At 44.9% G+C, this 22,514-nt stretch overlaps 2 protein-coding genes across 2 annotated transcripts in view; one reads left to right on the forward strand and one right to left on the reverse strand.

The window, feature by feature from the left end:
• WDR25 (WD repeat domain 25) overlaps positions 1–22,514 on the reverse strand; it is a 423,366-nt gene that overhangs the window by 166,192 nt on the left and 234,660 nt on the right. The window lies entirely within an intron of this gene.
• Positions 1–22,514, forward strand: part of BEGAIN (brain enriched guanylate kinase associated) — a 224,211-nt gene that overhangs the window by 91,707 nt on the left and 109,990 nt on the right. Inside the window, exon 3 of the mRNA XM_082220280.1 lies at positions 21,638–21,727. Within this exon, the coding sequence (XP_082076406.1) occupies positions 21,638–21,727 (90 nt within the window). The remainder of the gene's footprint in view (positions 1–21,637; positions 21,728–22,514) is intronic.

The following is a 22,514-nucleotide window of genomic DNA, read 5'->3' on the forward strand; positions in this document are numbered from 1 at the left end:
CAGTGGTTACCCAGACCTCATTGCTGCTTGCAAAGGGGCCCCCGTAGCAGTTTAAGCCCCAGAAATGTAGGCAGGAAGGAGGTTGAGAATGGGGTGGTAAGACAAGACAGGGATGCGGAGTTGAAGGCCAGGTGAGGGGGCCAGGTGAGTTGAAGGAGCAGTAAGGAGATGGGGTGGGAGGTGTGAGGAAGAATAGTAATACTGACTTCCTTGCAGGATCAATATAAGGACTGCAGCTGGGTAACACATGTGGCATGTTTTGAATACGGAAAGCACTTTGAGTACAAATGGCAGCATCCAACCAATGCATTCCATCATAGCATCATGGAATTGTAGAGTTGGAAGAGACCATGAGGGTCAGTGATAGAAAAAGAGATGCCTGAACTCACCATGATCGCCTCCCTTGTTCTCTTATAATGGCAATGCTGCCCACCTGAGACGTGCCAGAAATGAGTTTCAGGAAGTGCTGGTTGGGGGGGGGAGCCCTGCTGAGGATCATCTAGTCTAGTCCACCCCCCCCCCCGCAAGGCAGGAATCTTTTGCCCAGTGTGGGGCTTGAACCCACAACCCTAAGATTAAAAGTCTCATTCTCTACCAACTGAGCTATCGCAGGTGTAAGCATTTACACTTAAGCAATGGGATTCTCCTCCCACACACACAACACACACACACACATGCCCTGAACCCTCCCTATATATGTTCACGGGACGGGTTGGAGGAACCCCTAGAACAGATTTAGAAGGGACACGGAGGCAGGAGGGGTAAATTCTGTTGCCCAAGGATAAATCCTGGTGCTGATGGAACATGTCAATTGGAGACCACCCAAAGTGATATACTCACTGTTACTGAAAAGACTTGAACACCACACTCTTTTTCTCTCTGTTTAGCTCTGTAATGCTTAATTACTATTTGTTACTTTTTTAATAATAATAAAAGGAAATCACATCTGTAGAGGAGAAATGTCTCAGCCAAGTCAATGCCTTGGTTACTTGAGAATGCCTTGAGTTGCCTTGGCTTCTACCCATATTCAGGGCTTGTTGTTCACACTGGTGGTATTTGTTCCCTCTCCTTTGTCTTTCCTTCTTACATTGCTTCCACTCCCCCTTTGAATATTATTCCAAAAATACACCCTCGCAACAAAAGCAACTCTAGGAACCCATCCCAGTCATAAAAGGAGCCGTCGGCTTCCGCATTCAGTACTCAGAGGAAGTGGGTAGATATAATCCCTGGAGGGGGGAAATGAATGCATTCTGCATGTTTAACTGAACACAGATTTTCGGCTTTACTCCAAGGCAACAACTGAACTTTAAGGGTGCCAAGGCAGCTCTAGGAGAGTCTCTTGAGTTGGCATTTATAATCGCTAGGAACATAAGCCTTATACAGAGTTAGACCCGTGTGTGTGTTTGGAATGAGACTATTAAGTCCAGAATCACCTAACTGCAGTGGAGACTGGTCTGTTAGGGCTCGTGTCAGGGACTGGCTGGATGAGGAGGAGTGGTTGGCACTGCCCACCCCAGGGATGACACAGAGGAAGAAGACATAGACCCAGGACAGTGGTGGTGGGATACGGGGGACCAGTTTGCAGAAGAGACAAGCGGGGAGGTGCTAGAAACAGGAGGTTTGAGTGAACACAGGGATGGGCGGGGGGCAGGAGAAGGAAGACATTCCAAGACAGAGCAGGATGCTGAGTCTCAATGTGAGTACAGACTCTGACAGAGAGGAGGCAGAAGCTGCTTTTATTGCTCAGCAACTGGACAGTTCCGTTCCAACCAGCTCTCCTCCTCCACTAAACCCCAGAACATGAAGAGTCCTTCACATTGCTGAGCAAAAAGCCAGACAGGCCCAAAGAGGAAGCGTCTCAAGCCCCTTTTCCTGACTTGTAGATGACCTGCATTCTCCTGACAACCATTTGACAGCTAGCTTGGGTGCTGCCCCACCAACCTCAGTCTGTCCTTCACTAACAGCCTGGATAGCTCGGTTGGTTATAGTGTAGTCCTGAGAACACCAAGGTTGCAGGTTTGATTCCTCTATGGGACACCTGCGTATTCCTGCATTGCAGGAGTTGGACTAGATCAGGCATCCCCAAACTCAGCCCTCCAGATGTGTTGGGACTACAACTCCCATCATCCCTAGCTAACAGGACCAGTGGTCAGGGGTGCTGGGAATTGTAGTCCCAAAACATCTGGAGGGCCAAGTTTGGGGGTGTCTGGACTAGATGATCCTCAGGGTCCCTCTATGATTCTATGAACCCTCACCCGTCAACCTTCTTGCTTGCATCCAGTTGAAGGGGTGGTCCTGGCTGTCACCTTCCACCTCCTTAGCCTTAGCATTACAGAAGGAAGACGGGGTTTCCTGGAGGTTTCCCCAGCTGGTGCCTCCCCCTATTACTCTGCATTCAGCCAATCCATGGCATATGTTGAGATTTATGGTATTTCTATTCAAATAGGAATCCAGGAGGCTACCTTACACCAACTCAGACCCTTGGTCCATGTTGCTCAGTATTGTCCACAGTGACTGGTAACCTCGGTCCAGGGCATCAAACAGGGGACACTGTCAGCCAGCCCCGCTTGCTGGGGATCAATGGGTTTAATAGGAACTACAGTTTTATTTATGATGACTTGTCAAATTTCTATATCGCCCTTCATCAGAGGGTCACAGGGCTTTTTACAATATAAAAGCACAAAAAGGCAGAGTAACAAACAAAAGCAATAATCTCCCCCTCCTTCCCACAGTTTAGAAGTCCACGGATGGTTTAATTAGCACATGGGTAGGCAAACTAACAGGGACACAGGTGGCGCTGTGGGTTAAACCACAGAGCCTAGGACTTGCTGATCAGAAGGTCAGCAGTTCAAATCCCCGCGACAGGGTGAGCTCCCGTTGCTCAGTCCCTGCTCCTGCCAACCTAGCAGTTCGAAGGACGTCAAAGTGCAAGCAGATAAATAGGTACCGCTCCAGTGGGAAGGTAAACAGCGTTTCCGTGTGCTGCTCTGGTTCGCCAGAAGCGGCTTAGTCATGCTGGCCACATGACCCGGAAGCTGTACGCCGGCTCCCTCAGCCAATAAAGCGAGATGAGCACCGCAACCCTAGAGTTGGTCATGACCAGACCTAATGGTCAGGGGTCACTTTACCTTTACCTAGGCAAACTAAGGCCCGGGGGCCGGATCCGGCCCAATCCAATCACCTTCTAAATCCGGCCCGTGGACGGTCCGGGAATCAGCATGTTTTTACACGAGTAGATTGTGTCCTTTTATTTAAAATGCGTCTCTGGGTTATTTGCGGGACATAGGAATGCGTTGTTTATTATTATTATTATTAGTAGTAGTAGTAGTAGTAGTAGTATTTTCAACATATAATCCGGGCCCCCAGAAGGTCTGAGTGACAGTGGGCCGGCCCCCTGCTGAAAAAGGTTGCTGCCTAAATTAGCCAAAGACCTGGGAGAAGAGGAATGTTTTTGCCTGGCAACTAAAGATACATAAGGAAGGTGCCAGGCAAGCCTCCCTGTGAGAGTCAGTGTGGTGTAGTGGTTAAGAGCGGTAGATTTGTAATCTGGGGATATCAAATCCAAACTCTTCTTCTTCTTCCCTGGGGAGAGCATTCCACAAGTGTGGAGCCGCTTCAGAAGGTTAAGCTTCTCTCCCAGCCTCACCTGGAAGTGCCAGGGACCGAACCTGAGACCTTCTGCATACAAAGCAAATGAATGAATGAATTTATTATTTTGGTCACAGACCACTTCCAGCCCACATACAATATCAAGGAAGTCATAAAACACAATAGGGATACATTTGAATTTGCAATTAGGTATAACAGGGGCAATACAGATATAGCAACAGTTCTAAAATATATATAAATTAAAACTTAGTCACTAAAATATAACCTAAAATTAACCTTTAAGGCATAAATCATTACGATAGCACAGCTTGTTCCCTACGTTTTATGCCAATCACACAGAATCTGGCTACCCTTAATGTGAGCTCAGGATCCTTGTCCTCTACCAGGGATTTTAGACATTGAAGTTTGGATTCATTTGGAGATTTATGCATAGCAGGGATAATAAATATAAAGTGTATATCCCCATAGAAATGGCAGCATAACAAGGCATGAGAGACAGTTTCTACCTCCATCAAGCCGCAGGGGCAGACTCGTTCCGTGTATAGTTTACCCTCGAATCTGCTCTGCAATAAGGCAGATGGCAGCAGGTTGAATCTTGCGAGGGTAAATAACCATCTGTATTTAGGTACAGTGGTACCTCGGGTTACATACGCTTCAGGTTACATACGCTTCAGGTTACAGACTCTGCTAACCCAGAAAAATTACCTCGGGTTAAGAACTTTGCTTCAGGATGAGAACAGAAATTGTGCTCCAGCAGCGTGGCGGCAGCAGGAGGCCCCATTAGCTAAAGTGGTGCTTCAGGTTAAGAACGGACCTCTGGAACGAATTACGTACTTAACCCGAGGTACCACTGTATTTGTAATTTTGACAAATAATTTGCTGGGGTAAATTCTCACCCATTATCTTTTATTGCTGGGTGTTTATTCATCTCGCTCACGTGGCATTGCAGTTCCACATCCCAAATTCGTTGGCGGATTATTGCTCTAGCTTTCTCATAACCTACAGCTATCAGGGCCTGTGGGGAAAACCCCAAGCCTCTTAGCTTTTCATGTAGTGTAGCTTTCTATTTGGATTGGTAGGAATCCAGTAGGGTTAAGGGTGCCAACCCAACAGGGAAAAAGATAAGTTTTAACCAAGCTAAGGCCCTTCCCCCACGAATTATTTCTAAATGTGCATGTATATATACAAATAATCAGATGTATATTTGATGCAGATTTCCGCCTTGTTTTATGCTAGCTAATTTCCCTTCCTTGGCAATGCACAAATGACCGCCCTGCTGACCACACACGGGGACTGCGCACATGTGGCCCAGGAACACCCCCAAAGATGATGAACTACCCTATTATGGGTGTCACAGCAAAATGTCACACGGCCATTGCATTGATCAAGGCCTCGCTTGACTCTGAAACTTCCCTTGGTTATCTCATCTGCAGCAGGGTGGGTTGAGAAAATCCCAAGCATGCTTAGCGGCATAGAAAAATACTAAAAGTGAATCAATAATGAGGTTGAGGAGGGGCGGGAAGTGGGGAAGACAAATTGAATTATCGTGCCACAGTGTAATAAAAAATCTCCCTTATTTCTAATCTGAAATACAGTATATTCAGCACTTGCAAATCTATTTATAGAAGGAAGCCCTTTCCCTACGGGAAATCTCACCAGCTTCATACTAAAGACAAAATAAAAATATTGCTCATATAGAAATAGGTGCCTACACTGATTCAGCAAGTGCTGGTTTCTAAACGGGGTTCTCGTCAAACTGCAATTCCCCCACCCAGTTGGCTTTTCAAGGAAACGACCTTCTTCCAGATGAGAATTAATTCTGGATTGTGTCAGATTCTTCCCCCCTCCAAACCCACTTTTGCTGGAGATGAAACCATTTCCAGTGTAATTTCGCAGCGTTGGTAGCTTCGTTTTCATATTTCTAGTATGCCTGGTAAATAAATAAGTCATGTAATTGCTCATTATCTCTCAGCCTTACACTTTTGAATTGGATTAGTGTGGGTACAACTGACACTGATTATCTCTGAAAGGAAGTTATTTAATCCCTTTGGTGGGATATATATATATATATATATATATATATATATATATATATATATGCAGGTTTTGGTGTCTTCGGGTGTCTTCCCGTGTAAGAGTCGGGGTGTCTGTGCGACGTTTCGACGAGGTCTCACTCGTCATCTTCAGGCTGGTGCTTTCGGCTTCTTGTTACTGGAACAGAGCAGAATCTGGTGTTTGAGTTCCTATAAATACTGTTGAGGGGTGTGGTGTATAGCCTCCAACGTTCTGGGCAGAGAGGAAGTTCCTAGATTAGTGTGCCTCTTCTTCTTTTGTTCCTTAATTACTTGAGGGATATCTTGAGTGATTTCATGAGTGATATTCTGAATACCACTGGGTGGGTCATTAAGTGTAGATTAGTTGCTAAAGCTTTTGTGTCTTGACCTCTTGAGCTTGTGAAGAGTTTTTCTGAGAAGATGGCTGTGCTGCATTTAGTTGTGCTCTGGCTTGGCTTCGTGTATAGGGGCGAGCTGTGGTTTTGTGCCTTGTGCCAGCCAGATCTGTGTAGGGATTGCAGGGGGGTGCAGCATCCGGAGGTGCCACTATAGTTTGGCTACTGGATGGAGTCTGTAATATGTCTGTGGAGAGGGTATGGGTTTGGGTCTGGTGTGGTTGATTGGTGACGGCGTTCTGTGTGCCTCTGGTTCTGGTGTCGGTTTTTGTGGGGAGGGCTAATTTCCAGATGTCTGGCAGGCGGGACGTGTCGTCACGCTTGTTCATGTTGTGAGGGTGTTTCTCTATCTCGATGGCTTCCATGATTATTCTCTTGTGGTGATGTTCCATGTTAAAGAGCAATTTGGAATCTGCAAAATTAATTTCGTGTCCTGTTTCTTTCATGTGTTGGAAAAGAGAGGAAGTTTTTTCTTCTTTTTTGACGGCATTCTTGTGTTCTGCGATACGTGCATTTATTCGTCTGTTTGTTTGTCCAATGTACGTGGCTGGGCAGACTTTGCAGGGTATTTCATAGACCCCTTGGTTTTCCAGCTGGATTTTGTCTTTTGGGTTTCTGAGGATATTGGCTATTTTTTGGTTGGTGCAGAAGGCTGTTTTGATATTGTGTTTATGGAGGATTTTGCTGATTTTGTCTGTAGTGCCCTTGATATAAGGAAGGAGGGCCATGCCATTGTTTTCTTCTGTGTCTTGGTATTTATAGGAACTCAAACACAAGATTCTGCTCTGTTCCAGTAACAAGAAGCCGAAAGCACCAGCCTGAAGATGACGAGTGAGACCTCGTCGAAACGTCGCACAGACACCCCGACTCTTACACGGGAAGACACCCGAAGACACCAAAACCTGCATTCCTGTACCCGTGAAAATCTACGAAAGCATATATATATATATATATATATGCAGGTTTTGGTGTCTTCGGGTGTCTATATATATATATATTTGCTTTCGTAGATTTTCACGGGTATAGGAATGCAGGTTTTGGTGTCTTCGGGTGTCTTCCCGTGTAAGAGTCGGGGTGTCTGTGCGACGTTTCGACGAGGTCTCACTCATCATCTTCAGGCTGGTGCTTTCGGCTTCTTGTTACTGGAACAGAGCAGAGTCTGGTGTTTGAGTTCCTATAAATACTGTTGAGGGGTGTGGTGTATAGCCTCCAACGTTCTGGGTAGAGAGGAAGTTCCTAGATTAGTGTGCCTTTTCTTCTTTTGTTCCTTAATTACTTGAGGGATATCTTGGGTGATTTCATGAGTGATATTCTGAATATCACTGGGTGGGTCATTAATTACTTGAGGGATATCTTGGGTGATTTCATGAGTGATATTCTGAATATCACTGGGTGGGTCATTAAGTGTAGATTAGTTGCTAAAGCTCTCGTGTCTTGACCTCTTGAGCTTGTGAAGAGTTTTTCTGAGAAGATGGCTGTGCTGTATTTAGTTGTGCTCTGGCTTGGCTTCGTGTATAGGGGCGAGCTGTGGTTTTGTGCCTTGTGCCAGCCAGATCTGTGTAGGGATTGCAGGGGGGTGCAGCATCCGGAGGTGCCACTATAGTTTGGTTGCTGGATGGAGTCTGTAATATGTCTGTGGAGAGGGTCTGGGTTTGGGTCTGGTGTGGTTGATTGGTGATGGCGTTCTGTGTGCCTCTGGTTCTGGTGTCGGTTTTTGTGGGGAGGGCTAATTTCCAGATGTCTGGCAGGCGGGACGTGTCGTCACGCTTGTTCATGTTGTGAGGGTGTTTCTCTATCTCGATGGCTTCCATAATTATTCTCTTGTGGTGATGTTCCATGTTAAAGAGCAATTTGGAATCTGCAAAATTAATTTCGTGTCCTGTTTCTTTCATGTGTTGGAAAAGAGAGGAAGTTTTTTCTTCTTTTTTGACGGCATTCTTGTGTTCTGCGATACGTGCATTTATTCGTCTGTTTGTTTGTCCAATGTACGTGGCTGGGCAGACTTTGCAGGGTATTTCATAGACCCCTTGGTTTTCCAGCTGGATTTTGTCTTTTGGGTTTCTGAGGATATTGGCTATTTTTTGGTTGGTGCAGAAGGCTGTTTTGATATTGTGTTTATGGAGGATTTTGCTGATTTTGTCTGTAGTGCCCTTGATATAAGGAAGGAGGGCCATGCCATTGTTTTCTTCTGTGTCTTGGTTTTTGGGGGGTGTTTCTTTTTGGATTAGCTTCGTAACCCTGTTTTTCTGGTATCCATTGGCGATTAACACATTTGAGAGATTCTGTAACTCAGTTGTCAAGTGGTCTTTGTCAGCCAGGCGTTTGGTTCTGGAGATGAGAGTCTTGGCTACGGAGTTTATTTGTGCAGGGTGGTGGTGTGATTGTGCATGTAAGTAACGGTTGGTGTGTGTTTTTTTCCGGTAGATAGTGTGTCCTAGGGAGCCATCAGGTTTTTTGTAGATTAGGACGTCAAGAAAGGGGAGTTGGTTGTTGTCTTCTATTTCCATAGTGAATTGTATTTTGGGGTGTAGGCTGTTGAGATGTGTGAGGAAGCTATCTAGTTTTTCTTTCCCGTGTGGCCAAATTACAAAGGTGTCGTCAACATATCTGAGCCAAAGTTTGGGTTTGTGTTCTGACTTGTCTAAAGCATTGGTTTCAAAGTGTTCCATGTACAGATTTGCGATGACCGGTGAGAGGGGTGATCCCATGGGTGCTCCTTCTATCTGTTTGTATCTTTGTCCATTGTGGATGAAGTACGTGTTGGTTAGGCAGTGGTTGGTCAGGTCCAGGATGTATTTGGGGGGGTTGTATTTGTTTTGAATGGCTGTCAAGGCTTCATTAATGGGCACTTGAGTGAAGAGAGATACAACATCGAAGCTCACAAGTAGGTCATCGGGATGTAGGTATTGTTTCTTTATTGTTTCTATGAACTGGAAGGAGTTAGTAACGTGTGAAGCGATGGATTCTGCATAGGGCTGAAGTTGCTTAGCGAGAAATTTAGCGAGATTTTGTAGAGGTGAGCCTATGGAGCTGACTATTGGTCTGAGTGGTGTTCCTTCTTTGTGTATCTTGGGGAGACCGTAGAGTTTGGGGCATCTGGATGATTTTTCTCTGGGGATGATTCTTAGCTGGATTTCTTCACTGATAGGAGAGGCTTTTATTTTGGATTTGGTGGTTTTTTCCAGATAGGTGGTGGGATCTGTTTTTATAGGTTGGTAGGTAGGGTCTTGGAGTAGATTTGATAGTTTTGCTTGGTAGTCCGATGTGTTCATCACAACAGTGGCGTTGCCTTTGTCTGCTGGGAGAATGATTATGTTGTTGTCTTTCCTCAGGTTGGTGAGTGCTTTCTGTTCTTCTTTGTGTAAATTGCTTCTGGGTGGTTTGCTGGAGCAGAGGATGTTGGTGACTTCAAGTCTGATTTTATTGGCTTCATCTGGGTCGATTTTGGTCAGGCTAGCTTCGACTCCGCATATGATGTTTTCCGTGGGGATGCGTCTCGGGGCGACTGCAAAGTTGAAACCTTTGGAGAGTACTTTGGTTTCAGTTGGGGTGAGGATCCTGTTTGATATGTTATGTACTGTTTGTTTCATGGGTTGTTGTGGAGGGTGGCTGGGCTTCTGGCGTTTTTCTAGTTTGTAGAGTTTGTTGGTGTGTCTGTCTGTCTTATGTGAGGTCTCAGTTTCAGCTCTCCAGACGGCTAGTTGTTTGCATTTGTCCCAGAGTGCAGGGTGGATTTTGTTGCATAGTTTGAGGTGAAGAGTGAGCAGATCTTTGTTGGTTTGGTTTAGTAGGTATCTTTTCTTATGTATTTCGTTTCTGATTAGGGATAGTTCTGTTCGTTTCAGGATCCTTTCGGTAGCTGGGGTTTTAGAGTGGAATTTAAGTTGGAAGCATGTGGGAGTTAAGTTGTTGTCTCGGCAGTTGCGTAGGAACAGGAGATCACATAAGATGGTGGCTCTTCGGATTTCTAGTTTCTCGTAGGTTCTTGTCAGCTGGAAGGTTTCCTCCCCGTAGAGGTGAGATATTTGCTTTCGTAGATTTTCACGGGTATAGGAATGCAGGTTTTGGTGTCTTCGGGTGTCTTCCCGTGTAAGAGTCGGGGTGTCTGTGCGACGTTTCGACGAGGTCTCACTCGTCATCTTCAGGCTGGTGCTTTCGGCTTCTTGTTACTGGAACAGAGCAGAGTCTGGTGTTTGAGTTCCTATAAATACTGTTGAGGGGTGTGGTGTATAGCCTCCAACGTTCTGGGTAGAGAGGAAGTTCCTAGATTAGTGTGCCTTTTCTTCTTTTGTTCCTTAATTACTTGAGGGATATCTTGGGTGATTTCATGAGTGATATTCTGAATATCACTGGGTGGGTCATTAATTACTTGAGGGATATCTTGGGTGATTTCATGAGTGATATTCTGAATATCACTGGGTGGGTCATTAAGTGTAGATTAGTTGCTAAAGCTCTCGTGTCTTGACCTCTTGAGCTTGTGAAGAGTTTTTCTGAGAAGATGGCTGTGCTGTATTTAGTTGTGCTCTGGCTTGGCTTCGTGTATAGGGGCGAGCTGTGGTTTTGTGCCTTGTGCCAGCCAGATCTGTGTAGGGATTGCAGGGGGGTGCAGCATCCGGAGGTGCCACTATAGTTTGGTTGCTGGATGGAGTCTGTAATATGTCTGTGGAGAGGGTCTGGGTTTGGGTCTGGTGTGGTTGATTGGTGATGGCGTTCTGTGTGCCTCTGGTTCTGGTGTCGGTTTTTGTGGGGAGGGCTAATTTCCAGATGTCTGGCAGGCGGGACGTGTCGTCACGCTTGTTCATGTTGTGAGGGTGTTTCTCTATCTCGATGGCTTCCATGATTATTCTCTTGTGGTGATGTTCCATGTTAAAGAGCAATTTGGAATCTGCAAAATTAATTTCGTGTCCTGTTTCTTTCATGTGTTGGAAAAGAGAGGAAGTTTTTTCTTCTTTTTTGACGGCATTCTTGTGTTCTGCGATACGTGCATTTATTCGTCTGTTTGTTTGTCCAATGTACGTGGCTGGGCAGACTTTGCAGGGTATTTCATAGACCCCTTGGTTTTCCAGCTGGATTTTGTCTTTTGGTTTCTGAGGATATTGGCTATTTTTTGGTTGGTGCAGAAGGCTGTTTTGATATTGTGTTTATGGAGGATTTTGCTGATTTTGTCTGTAGTGCCCTTGATATAAGGAAGGAGGGCCATGCCATTGTTTTCTTCTGTGTCTTGGTTTTTGGGGGGTGTTTCTTTTTGGATTAGCTTCGTAACCCTGTTTTTCTGGTATCCATTGGCGATTAACACATTTGAGAGATTCTGTAACTCAGTTGTCAAGTGGTCTTTGTCAGCCAGGCGTTTGGTTCTGGAGATGAGAGTCTTGGCTACGGAGTTTATTTGTGCAGGGTGGTGGTGTGATTGTGCCATCAGGTTTTTTGTAGATCCCCTTTCTTGACGTCCTAATCTACAAAAAACCTGATGGCTCCCTAGGACACACTATCTACCGGAAAAAAACACACACCAACCGTTACTTACATGCACAATCACACCACCACCCTGCACAAATAAACTCCGTAGCCAAGACTCTCATCTCCAGAACCAAGCGCCTGGCTTGACAGCCATTCAAAACAAATACAACCCCCCCAAATACATCCTGGACCTGACCAACCACTGCCTAACCAACACGTACTTCATCCACAATGGACAAAGATACAAACAGATAGAAGGAGCACCTATGGGATCACCCCTCTCACCGGTCATCGCAAATTTGTACATGGAACACTTTGAAACCAATGCTTTAGACAAGTCAGAACACAAACCCAAACTTTGGCTCAGATATGTTGACGACACCTTTGTAATTTGGCCACACGGGAAAGAAAAACTAGATAGCTTCCTCACACATCTCAACAGCCTACACCCCAAAATACAATTCACTATGGAAATAGAAGACAACAACCAACTCCCCTTTCTTGACGTCCTAATCTACAAAAAACCTGATGGCTCCCTAGGACACACTATCTACCGGAAAAAAACACACACCAACCGCTACTTACATGCACAATCACACCACCACCCTGCACAAATAAACTCCGTAGCCAAGACTCTCATCTCCAGAACCAAACGCCTGGCTGACAAAGACCACTTGACAACTGAGTTACAGAATCTCTCAAATGTGTTAATCGCCAATGGATACCAGAAAAACAGGGTTACGAAGCTAATCCAAAAAGAAACACCCCCCAAAAACCAAGACACAGAAGAAAACAATGGCAATGGCCCTCCTTCCTTATATCAAGGGCACTACAGACAAAATCAGCAAAATCCTCCATAAACACAATATCAAAACAGCCTTCTGCACCAACCAAAAAATAGCCAATATCCTCAGAAACCCAAAAGACAAAATCCAGCTGGAAAACCAAGGGGTCTATGAAATACCCTGCAAAGTCTGCCCAGCCACGTACATTGGACAAACAAACAGACGAATAAATGCACGTATCGCAGAACACAAGAATGCCGTCAAAAAAGAAGAAAAAACTTCCTCTCTTTTCCAACACATGAAAGAAACAGGACACGAAATTAATTTTGCAGATTCCAAATTGCTCTTTAACATGGAACATCACCACAAGAGAATAATCATGGAAGCCATCGAGATAGAGAAACACCCTCACAACATGAACAAGCGTGACGACACGTCCCGCCTGCCAGACATCTGGAAATTAGCCCTCCCCACAAAAACCGACACCAGAACCAGAGGCACACAGAACGCCATCACCAATCAACCACACCAGACCCAAACCCAGACCCTCTCCACAGACATATTACAGACTCCATCCAGCAACCAAACTATAGTGGCACCTCCGGATGCTGCACCCCCCTGCAATCCCTACACAGATCTGGCTGGCACAAGGCACAAAACCACAGCTCGCCCCTATACACGAAGCCAAGCCAGAGCACAACTAAATACAGCACAGCCATCTTCTCAGAAAAACTCTTCACAAGCTCAAGAGGTCAAGACACGAGAGCTTTAGCAACTAATCTACACTTAATGACCCACCCAGTGATATTCAGAATATCACTCATGAAATCACCCAAGATATCCCTCAAGTAATTAATGACCCACCCAGTGATATTCAGAATATCACTCATGAAATCACCCAAGATATCCCTCAAGTAATTAAGGAACAAAAGAAGAAAAGGCACACTAATCTAGGAACTTCCTCTCTACCCAGAACGTTGGAGGCTATACACCACACCCCTCAACAGTATTTATAGGAACTCAAACACCAGACTCTGCTCTGTTCCAGTAACAAGAAGCCGAAAGCACCAGCCTGAAGATGACGAGTGAGACCTCGTCGAAACGTCGCACAGACACCCCGACTCTTACACGGGAAGACACCCGAAGACACCAAAACCTGCATATATATATATATATATATATATATATATATATATATATATATGCAGGTTTTGGTGTCTTCGGGTGTCTTCCCGTGTAAGAGTCGGGGTGTCTCAAACACCAGATTCTGCTCTGTTCCAGTAACAAGAAGCCGAAAGCACCAGCCTGAAGATGACGAGTGAGACCTCGTCGAAACGTCGCACAGACACCCCGACTCTTACACGGGAAGACACCCGAAGACACCAAAACCTGCATTCCTGTACCCGTGAAAGTCTACGAAAGCATATATATATATATATATATATATCACATTTATTACAGCACATTGCATCTCTCAGCATTGGTTCACTTAGGAGCAATTATTTAAAGTCTCGTTTAGCAAAGCATGTCACCAGTACCGCTGAGATGCAGAAGAGAGGCATAAATAAACTTTGGGTGATCTATAAAGCAAGCAGGGGTTGGGAACCACTGGCCTATGGGCTAAATCTGGGTCCCAGTTTGGCTTGCAAGGCTGTTTTCCCCAAACTATGCCTACCAGTCCCCCACACCGGACATCTTATGGTGCAGGTAGATGTATGTCTGGAATGGCTGTATGGCCAACTCCATGACGGAGCTCAGCCCATCCGCTGATGATATTGTGATGTCAGGTGATTGTCAAGTTGCAAGTCAAATTTCCTCATGAGGGGTAGGAAGAAGAAGAAGAGGAGTTTGGATTTGATATCCCACTTTATCACTACCCGAAGGAGTCTCAAAGCGGCTAACATTCTCCTTTCCCTTCCTGCCCCACAACAATCACTCTGTGAGGTGAGTGGGGCTGAGAGACTTCAGAGAAGTGTGACTGGCCCAAGGTCACCCAGCAGCTGCATGTGGAGGAGCGGAGACACGAACCCAGTTTCCCAGATTACGTGACTACCGCTCTTAACCACTACACCACACTGGCTCTCCAACCCATACTTGGGTCTGGAGTTGCTATAATGCTTGAAAGCGGGTGAGGAATCTCAGGTCAAACATAGCCTCTAAGGCCTGTATCCACCCTAAGGACTTTCCTCAGGCCACACTCTACCACTGCTCCTGCTCCACGTCCTCATTGAGTGCCGAGAGTTCTTATCCCCCTCCCAGAGCTATAATTTCAAGAGTCCTGAAAAGGGATTGTGAATTAGACCCCTCAGAGAATTGTAGCTCTGCGAAGGGAAGACAGACCTCCTAACAACTCTCAGCACCCTTAACAAAATACACTTCCCATAATCCTTTGGGGGACGCCATGAATGTTTAAAGTGATTTATAGAGTGGATTTGGCCCTGTTTTCAATGCTGAACTAAGATTCATCTGGTTTCTGTGCATGAACCAGGAAAGCAAACAGGTGGCAATAAAGGGTCTTCATCCCTGATGGAACTCATACAGGGGGTATTTAATATGGAGGGGCTACATTATACAGTTGATCACTCCATGTAATCCCTGCTAGATTGTGCTCCCACAATCAGTCCTGCACACACACACACAGGTGATCAAGACAGAGGAAGGCACTGAGCAGATAAACCCGGCCCCCAAACCCAACACATTAGAGACCCCTTGCTTGCGAATATTTCACATAAGATATTTAGTCTTTGTTGAACTTGCCTCTCACTATTTGTTTTCCATTAAGAGTCAAAACTGTCTGGCACTCACGGAATGCAATGTGAGGCCTTTAAAATTGCAGCCTTGTCTTCTAAAACCAGACTGAGAAAGGGATCTTGGCTTTATAATAAATTGCTTTGTTTATTCATCCCCGTTATTAAGTTACATTTTGCCTTTGGTAGCTGCAGATATTTCAAGATTATTATTGCTTACCTACTCAGTAATTTGTCTGTACTAAATGCCTTTTCTGGGCATTTTCTAGGCAATTGTGTCTTTTTCTTCTTTTTGCAATGGAATTTGCTAACAGTTGCAGTCATTTAGGACTGTGTAGCTGTTAGCTGATTCCATTGCAAAGAGCCATATTTCTAAAATATGATGCCAATTTTATGCTGCTTTTGTTCTCAATGGTTATGTGCAGCTAAGGGGTTGTCTATGCACCTGCATGTGAAAACATGCACAAAGCCAGAACAACCCCCACACCCACCCCAAAAGATCCCCCAAAGCTACATCTCTGGAATAGACTGACATAATTTAATAATGAGCAAGGGGAAAAAGAAAAAGAATTTTGAACAGCAGAGTTCCAACAAGTACTTTACATATAGGGAATATTGAATCATGTATCCTCCCACACAGAGAGACACCACAGACACCTGCAGCTCAACAAAATCTGGGTGTGTCAAAAGGTGGGGCAATGGCTGGTGGAGGGAATAAAAGAGAAGCAGGCAGCAGCCTCTATAAAGAGCAGTACAGGGCTCTTTGCAAGAGGGCTTTCAAGTAGCCCCTTGTTGCACTTTGGCTTCATTTTCATGTTCCCTGAGAACATCCATGTGTATACAGCCAAACTGAGCAAGATTGAACCCTCTGCTCACTGAGGTGTCTTGGATTGGATCTGGGGGCATGCACTGCCCCCAAGCTTTAGGTCTTGAGTCATCAGCACCCTGTTTTCCACCCACTCCAGTTTATGGTGGTGAAAACATGCCAGATAGTTGTAGTCAACAGGAGGTCTATGCCTTCCTCCCGTATCCCCACCCAGCCCATCTTCTCTGTACTGTGCTAGTTATGTGTGCTCTGGAGTCATTCTGAAGTATCAGCTCTATTTTAGAAAATTAAATGAATTGAGCACGGTCTGGTGAATTTATTGGCAGTGGCGGCGGCTGTGTTTATGCTTCTGGAAGCTGGTAAATTAGCTAAGCCATGGTTACCTTTGCAAGACTCAGTCTGGTTTTAACACTGATGTGTACTTTCAAAGTGCTCATTTCAGAACCATGTACAAGCACCTACTGATTAGCAGCTCCTTATTGTATTGTATACTGATTAACTAGGCATAATAGAAATAAAATTTCCTGGCTGCAGAACAGCCAACCATTAACTAAATGGCAAGTGATAGGAGAAGACCTGCTGATTGGTACATATGAATGATGACCAGCTTGGTCTTATTTAGCCTTAGTTTGCTAGATGTGGAACCTTCAAGTATTTCTCCCTCTCCCATAATCCTATAATTTGGGGTTATCCAATGAAGGTGAATTTTGGAAGATCCAGGACAAACAAAAGGAAGGACTTTCTCATACTGTACATAGTTAAACCATAGAATTTGCTGGTGATGGTCACCAACCTGGGTGGCTTTAAAAGAGGATTAGACAAATTAAGAGAGGAGAAGGCTCTCAATGACTGTTATGGCTATTTTCAGCCTTCGCTGTTGGTTACCAGTTGCTCCAGGTAGTAGTTGTGATGGCACTGTTGTACTCAGGTCCTGCTTGCAGGCTTCCCACAAGCCACTGTGAGTACAGGATCCTGGCCTAGATGGTCCTTTGGCTTCACTGAGCAAGTCTCTTCTTATTTTCTTGTATACAGAAGCTCAGTGGATAGAAGTTACTGAGGAACAACCACATGGGAAGGATATTGCTTTTGGGCTTGTCTTTTTTTTTTAATACTATTTATTAAATTTTCCACTTTAACAATCCAATAAAACCATATTAAACATTCCAAATTATACTTATTATTCAGTAATCAAACAGTCCAAATATTATACCAAATTATAAAAAAATTGGAAGTATCTTCCCATATTCTGAGGTCGGGGGATGTCTGATCATCTCATACTTCTACTGCTTTCATAATTTTCACGATACATTGGTACCTCAGGTTACATACGCTTCAGGTTACAGACTCCGCTAACCCAGAAATATTACCTCGGGTTAAGAACTTTGCTTCAGAATGAGAACAGAAATCGTGCTCCGGTGACGCGGCGGCAGTGGGAGGCCCCATTAGCTAAAGTGGTGTTTCAGGGTAAGAACAGTTTCAGGTTAAGAACGGATCTCCTGAACCAATTAAGTACTTCACCCGAGGTACCACTGTAGTTCCAATAAATCATTCTGATGTTAATCCTCATTACTTTTCACAGTCTCTGAGTTTATCAAAGAAGCGAGATAAAACAAAACAATATATTCTGTGTGGAATTTATGTCCTGCTTTTGGGCTTGTCAGAGGCCTGTGGACAACATGACGTTGGGTCCTTCATCAGAGATCACTTGGGCACCTGTGGTACCTCTGCTATTCTGTGGATGCAAACAATGTTTAAACAGAATTTGCTGCAGCAGCAAAGTAATCAGCAGGGCTCAGTCCTTCCTGCAGATCCCTTTTTGGGGCATTAGATGAGTAGAATGGCTGCACATTGAGGCTGGAGGAAGGAGCAGTCTCTGGACAGCATATGCTGGCCTGCCTCAGGCAGCAAAATGTCTTGGAACAGCCCTTGACTTGAGGTGGGACTCCACATGATTGGATGGCTTCCCACATGGCAGTTCAAGGAATGCTTCTTTTAATAAATGCTTCCTCGTGTGCAAAGGCCATTAGTGGGATTGTGCCCCAAGCACCAGCATGACCTGAATTTTAGGGTAGGCAGGTGAAAAATTGAACCAGGCTCTTGTACCTTTCCTCCTGCCAACCTAGCAGTTCAAAAGCACGTCAAAGTGCAAGTAGATAAATAGGTACTGCTCCGGCGGGAAGGTAAACGGTGTTTCCATGCGCTGCTCTGGTTCGCCACATGACCTGGAAGCTGTACGCCGGCTCCCTCAGCCAATAAAGCGAGATGACCCCAAAGTCGGACACGACTGGACCTAATGGTCAGGGGTCCCTTTACCTTGTACCTTTCATAGTTACATAGAAGAGGAAACGCCAGCAGGTGTAGCTTGACATGCAAACTAACTAGATTGCTAAACATGGTTGCAATGCAATTTGCACGGCAAGCTACACTTGTTCACATTTCCTCTTCAACAAAACTATGAAAGGTGCAGGAGACTGGTCTTCTTCTTCACCTGGCCACTATACTGAACCAAGGTTGGCTGGCCTATGGTGCAGGACCTTCTCCGCAGCGATGGTGCCTGAATGTTGGAACACCCCATCCCACAGCGAAACTCAGCAGGCCCACCCCATTGCAATCTTTGGGGAAGTAGTGAAAGTCGCTTTTCCCCCCAGTGCACAGATGTTTAGTTGATTTGTCATGTAAATATTATTTCAGTCTCGGAAGGTGGAATTCAACATCACACCATTACAAACATTCCCTCTGCTTGTATAAGTTTGCCAGACAGAATGACCCACCTCCCCCCCTCCTATGCACTTTTGTGGGAGTTCGCCCAACACCCTCCCTTGAGCCAATTTCAGGGGTACGGAGGGCACGCAGGGGAAATTCCTGTTGCACGGGTTGTGTTGATGGGGTCTGTCAGGTGAATCCCATCCACTGTGTTTTGATGGGGAAACATGGTGGCTATCATGGAAGGCTTAGAGCATGTGTAAGCAAGCTAAGGCTCAAGTACAGCCCAATCGCCTTCTAAATCCGGTCCGCAGATGATCTGGGAATCAGCATGTTTTTACATGAGTAGAATATGTGCTTTTATTTAAAATGCATCTCTGCGTCTTTTGTGGGGCATAGGAATTCATTCTTTCTCCCCCCAAAAAATATATAGTCTGGCCCCCCACAAGGTCTGAGGGACAGTGGACTGGCCCCCTGCTGAAAAAGTTTGCTGACCCCTGGCTTAGAGGGCACACGGGTCAGGGAGCCAGACAGGAGGTTTGTTGCCTTTCTCCAACATGAGCAGGACAGGAACAGGAAAACTCTTGACTCTTCGTGCCCCCCGTGTAACTAAGTCTAGTGCCACCTAGTGATTAACACGTACGGTTGTGCTATCCACCAAATTCTTGTGGGTTTTCTTTATTATAATGGTGTTGCTTTTGCTTTAACCTTCAGCAATAGAATGGTGTCCATTCTTTAAACACCCCCACCCGCCCCAGGTTATGTTTCGTTTTTGTTTTGTTTGTTTGCTTTTGTTTGCTTTTGCAAAGCCATTAGATGGGATACAAATGTCAACCATAAAGAAGAAAAATGTGTGTGTGTGTGTGTGTGTGTTTGTGTGTATGTGTGTGTATGTAAAGAACTTAAAAATAAGGGGGATCTGTTTTCCTCACCAGTGCAGAAGGGTTTTAGTGGAAATACAAGGAGCTGCACCAAAGAGAGATGGTTAAACTGCCTTCAACACTAGGACCGGTGCTTGATGTTGATGCTGCGCTGGTGTGTTTTCATACAGTACTTCCTGTTACATGTCTGCTTACCTGTTGGTGTTCTGTTAGGTTTCCAACCTGCTTTAGCTCTGCCTTAATATATATTTTGCTTCTTCAGGGTTTGGTCCCCATTGTGCCTACGTTTTCTTCTTCTTTTTCCTCCGCTTAAACATTTCACAGCTCTTGTTCGGCCACTGCTGCTGGATGTGCTCAGTCGGTGATATATGCAGAATTTGATTTTCCCAGGTTTTGAGGTTGCCTTCCCCAAAGCTTTGGAGCAGTGGAGATGGTGCATCAGCCTTTGCCAACGTGGTGCCCTCCAGATGGTTTTGGACTACAACTCCCATCAGCCCCAGCTGATGCCTGGAAGGCACTGGGTTGCTGAAGAGTGCAGTACATCATTGTGTTTGCCTTGATGCTCTCTTGGCAGGCCTGACACCATCCCAGTGAGGAAGGAAAAATCGGTATATATAAATAAAATACAGCCATCACTCAGTTTCACACATTCATTTGTTTACATATATGCACATTTAAGATTAAGGCATTCAATGAGGGCTTGAGAAGAATCTGACCCAAAGGCAAAAAGAGTCAGTATTATCTGTAGTGTCCATCATGTATTTAACAGATTTGGAAACCTAGTTTTACTTGGTTTCCATGAGTAACATGCAAGACAAAACATTAGGTACTAGAAAACAATTGTCTGAATCCAACCCAAAGCTACTAATTTTGGAAATAAGAGAATTTCAGGACCCAGCTAACCAACCAAGGACCTTAAGTAACAGGACCAGCCTCCTTTCTTGTGGATCATGTGAAAGGACTTCAAAAAAACCTAGAGGTATCCCAGTGACCCCTCTGGTTGATTATTGGCAGGTAGGGGAGATGTCCGCCAGAAGCTCAAAGGTCGCATAAGCCCATCCCTTATCTTAACCCTAACACTGCAATCCTATACAGTGCAATCCACCATCTGCCACCACCATCAGCTCCAGAAATCACCCTCCTCCACCCCATAATTATGGGTATGTGTGGGGAATGGTCTGTTCAAATCCATGGGATTTCAAGCCTATTTGCTGCATTGAAGGCATAATTTGGTGTGAGGTCCTTCTCTACTGCCACATACAAATACCCCCACAAATCCCCACCCTGTGTAGCGATTAGGCTTAGGAAGAAATACTGTATGTATTTTGAGATGAGACCTTATTTCTTAGCCTAATTGCTGTGAGGGGGGGGGAGAGAGAGAGACAGAGGACTGAGGAGGAGAGATGCTCTCCAAACTGCATGAGGCCTTCAGGCTGCAATCCTAAACACACTTGCCTGAGGACTCAATGAATCTTACATCAAAGAAGGCATGCGTAGGATTGCACTGTGAACTTCTGCTTTGTGATATAGACAGCAGATCTTGTTGGAAGTTAAAATGCTTGAATAAATCACATGCTAATTTTGCATCTTGTATGTATCCAAACTAGGGATGGGAGAGAAATTCAACCTAAATGCAAACCTACCTAAATTTGCACTATCTGATGCAATTTGTGAGCAAAAACATAGCCAGCCTTCAGAATTCGCATGTTTGAATTTTTCAATGCAGTTCTCTAAGTGATGTATCTGCTTGTAAAGTGCACAGAAAAATGCATATATATATATATGTAAAAATTAACGAATAAAAATGCATTGCTTTGCAAAAAAAAAGGTGTGCATGAGGCAAAACTGCATACCAAAATGAGCGCATCGGGAGAAATTCAGCATTAAAATACTAGTGAATTTTCGGGAGGACTTCTAAAAAAATAAAATTTCGCAAAATGATGGGAAAATGTGGAGAACTGAACTTAAGAAGAATGAGAAACTGGGAGAAACCCAAATGGACAGATTCACCCATCCCTAATCCAAGACATACTAGCGAATCCTATATACCGATATATCCAAATATATGGATACCACCCGCTTGCTGCCTGCTTATGTGCAGGGCTTTTAGCTAGGTGACCACACAGATGTCTGTTTTGACCCATTTCCTAGCCATGGTTTGTCCTCTATTCATACTGCAGGGTACGAAATTCCTGGGTGCCAACCTGCCTATGGCAACCTAGAATTCTCCAGGGCAGGCTCGCAAAATCTTCACCTACCCTCTGGGACAGGTAATTAAACAGCGATGTTTTGTCAAGTTGATGTTTTCTCTTATAACTTTCTGCTGTTGCTTGTTTTTTGTTTTGTTTTTTTAAAACTCCTCTCTTCCCCTGCCAGCCATTTGCCAGCCGCTCAGATAAAAGATGCAGCGTTTTGGAAATTAGGGACCCGACAGCAGCCTCGCTTGAATGTACGAGCCACAGATTTCATGGCAGCACATTGCAGTAATTAATACCAGCACACGATACGTGTTGGCAAGAACGTTGCTTCATAGAAAATGTTGCTTCATTAATCTGCGAGATCACAATGGACAGCAGCAGCTCCACGTTTGAGTTGCTCTTGCGAAAGACACCCTCCATGTAGTTGTGGCTGGTGCTCAGTGAGACTAGTAGGATGATGGAAGCAGGAGGCCTAGTAGTAGATGGAACCAAAGCCAGCTCATTCTAGATTTGTCTTCCTCCCTGCTTCCAACCAGGGCAATATTGAGATTATGGCCACATTCACATCATACATTTAAAGCAACTATGGTAGCACTTTAGTCCTAGCTTCCCTGGAAGAATTCTGGGTGCCTAGAGAAACCCCCATTCCCTTCACAGTTGCAATTCTGTGGGACAGCCATTGTGGCCTTATGGTTAGAGTACTGGACTGTGACCTGGGAGACCAGGGATCGACCTACTGCTCAGCTGTGAAGCTCAATGGATGACCTTGGATCTGTCACTGCCTCTCAGCCTCATGAGAATAAGTCATGAGAATAAAATGGGGAGGAGGGGAAGTATGAATAGCACCTCAAGTCCCACG

This window comes from Podarcis vaucheri (assembly GCF_965113315.1).
Source record: "Podarcis vaucheri genome assembly, chromosome: 1".
Lineage (NCBI taxonomy): Eukaryota > Metazoa > Chordata > Lepidosauria > Squamata > Lacertidae > Podarcis > Podarcis vaucheri.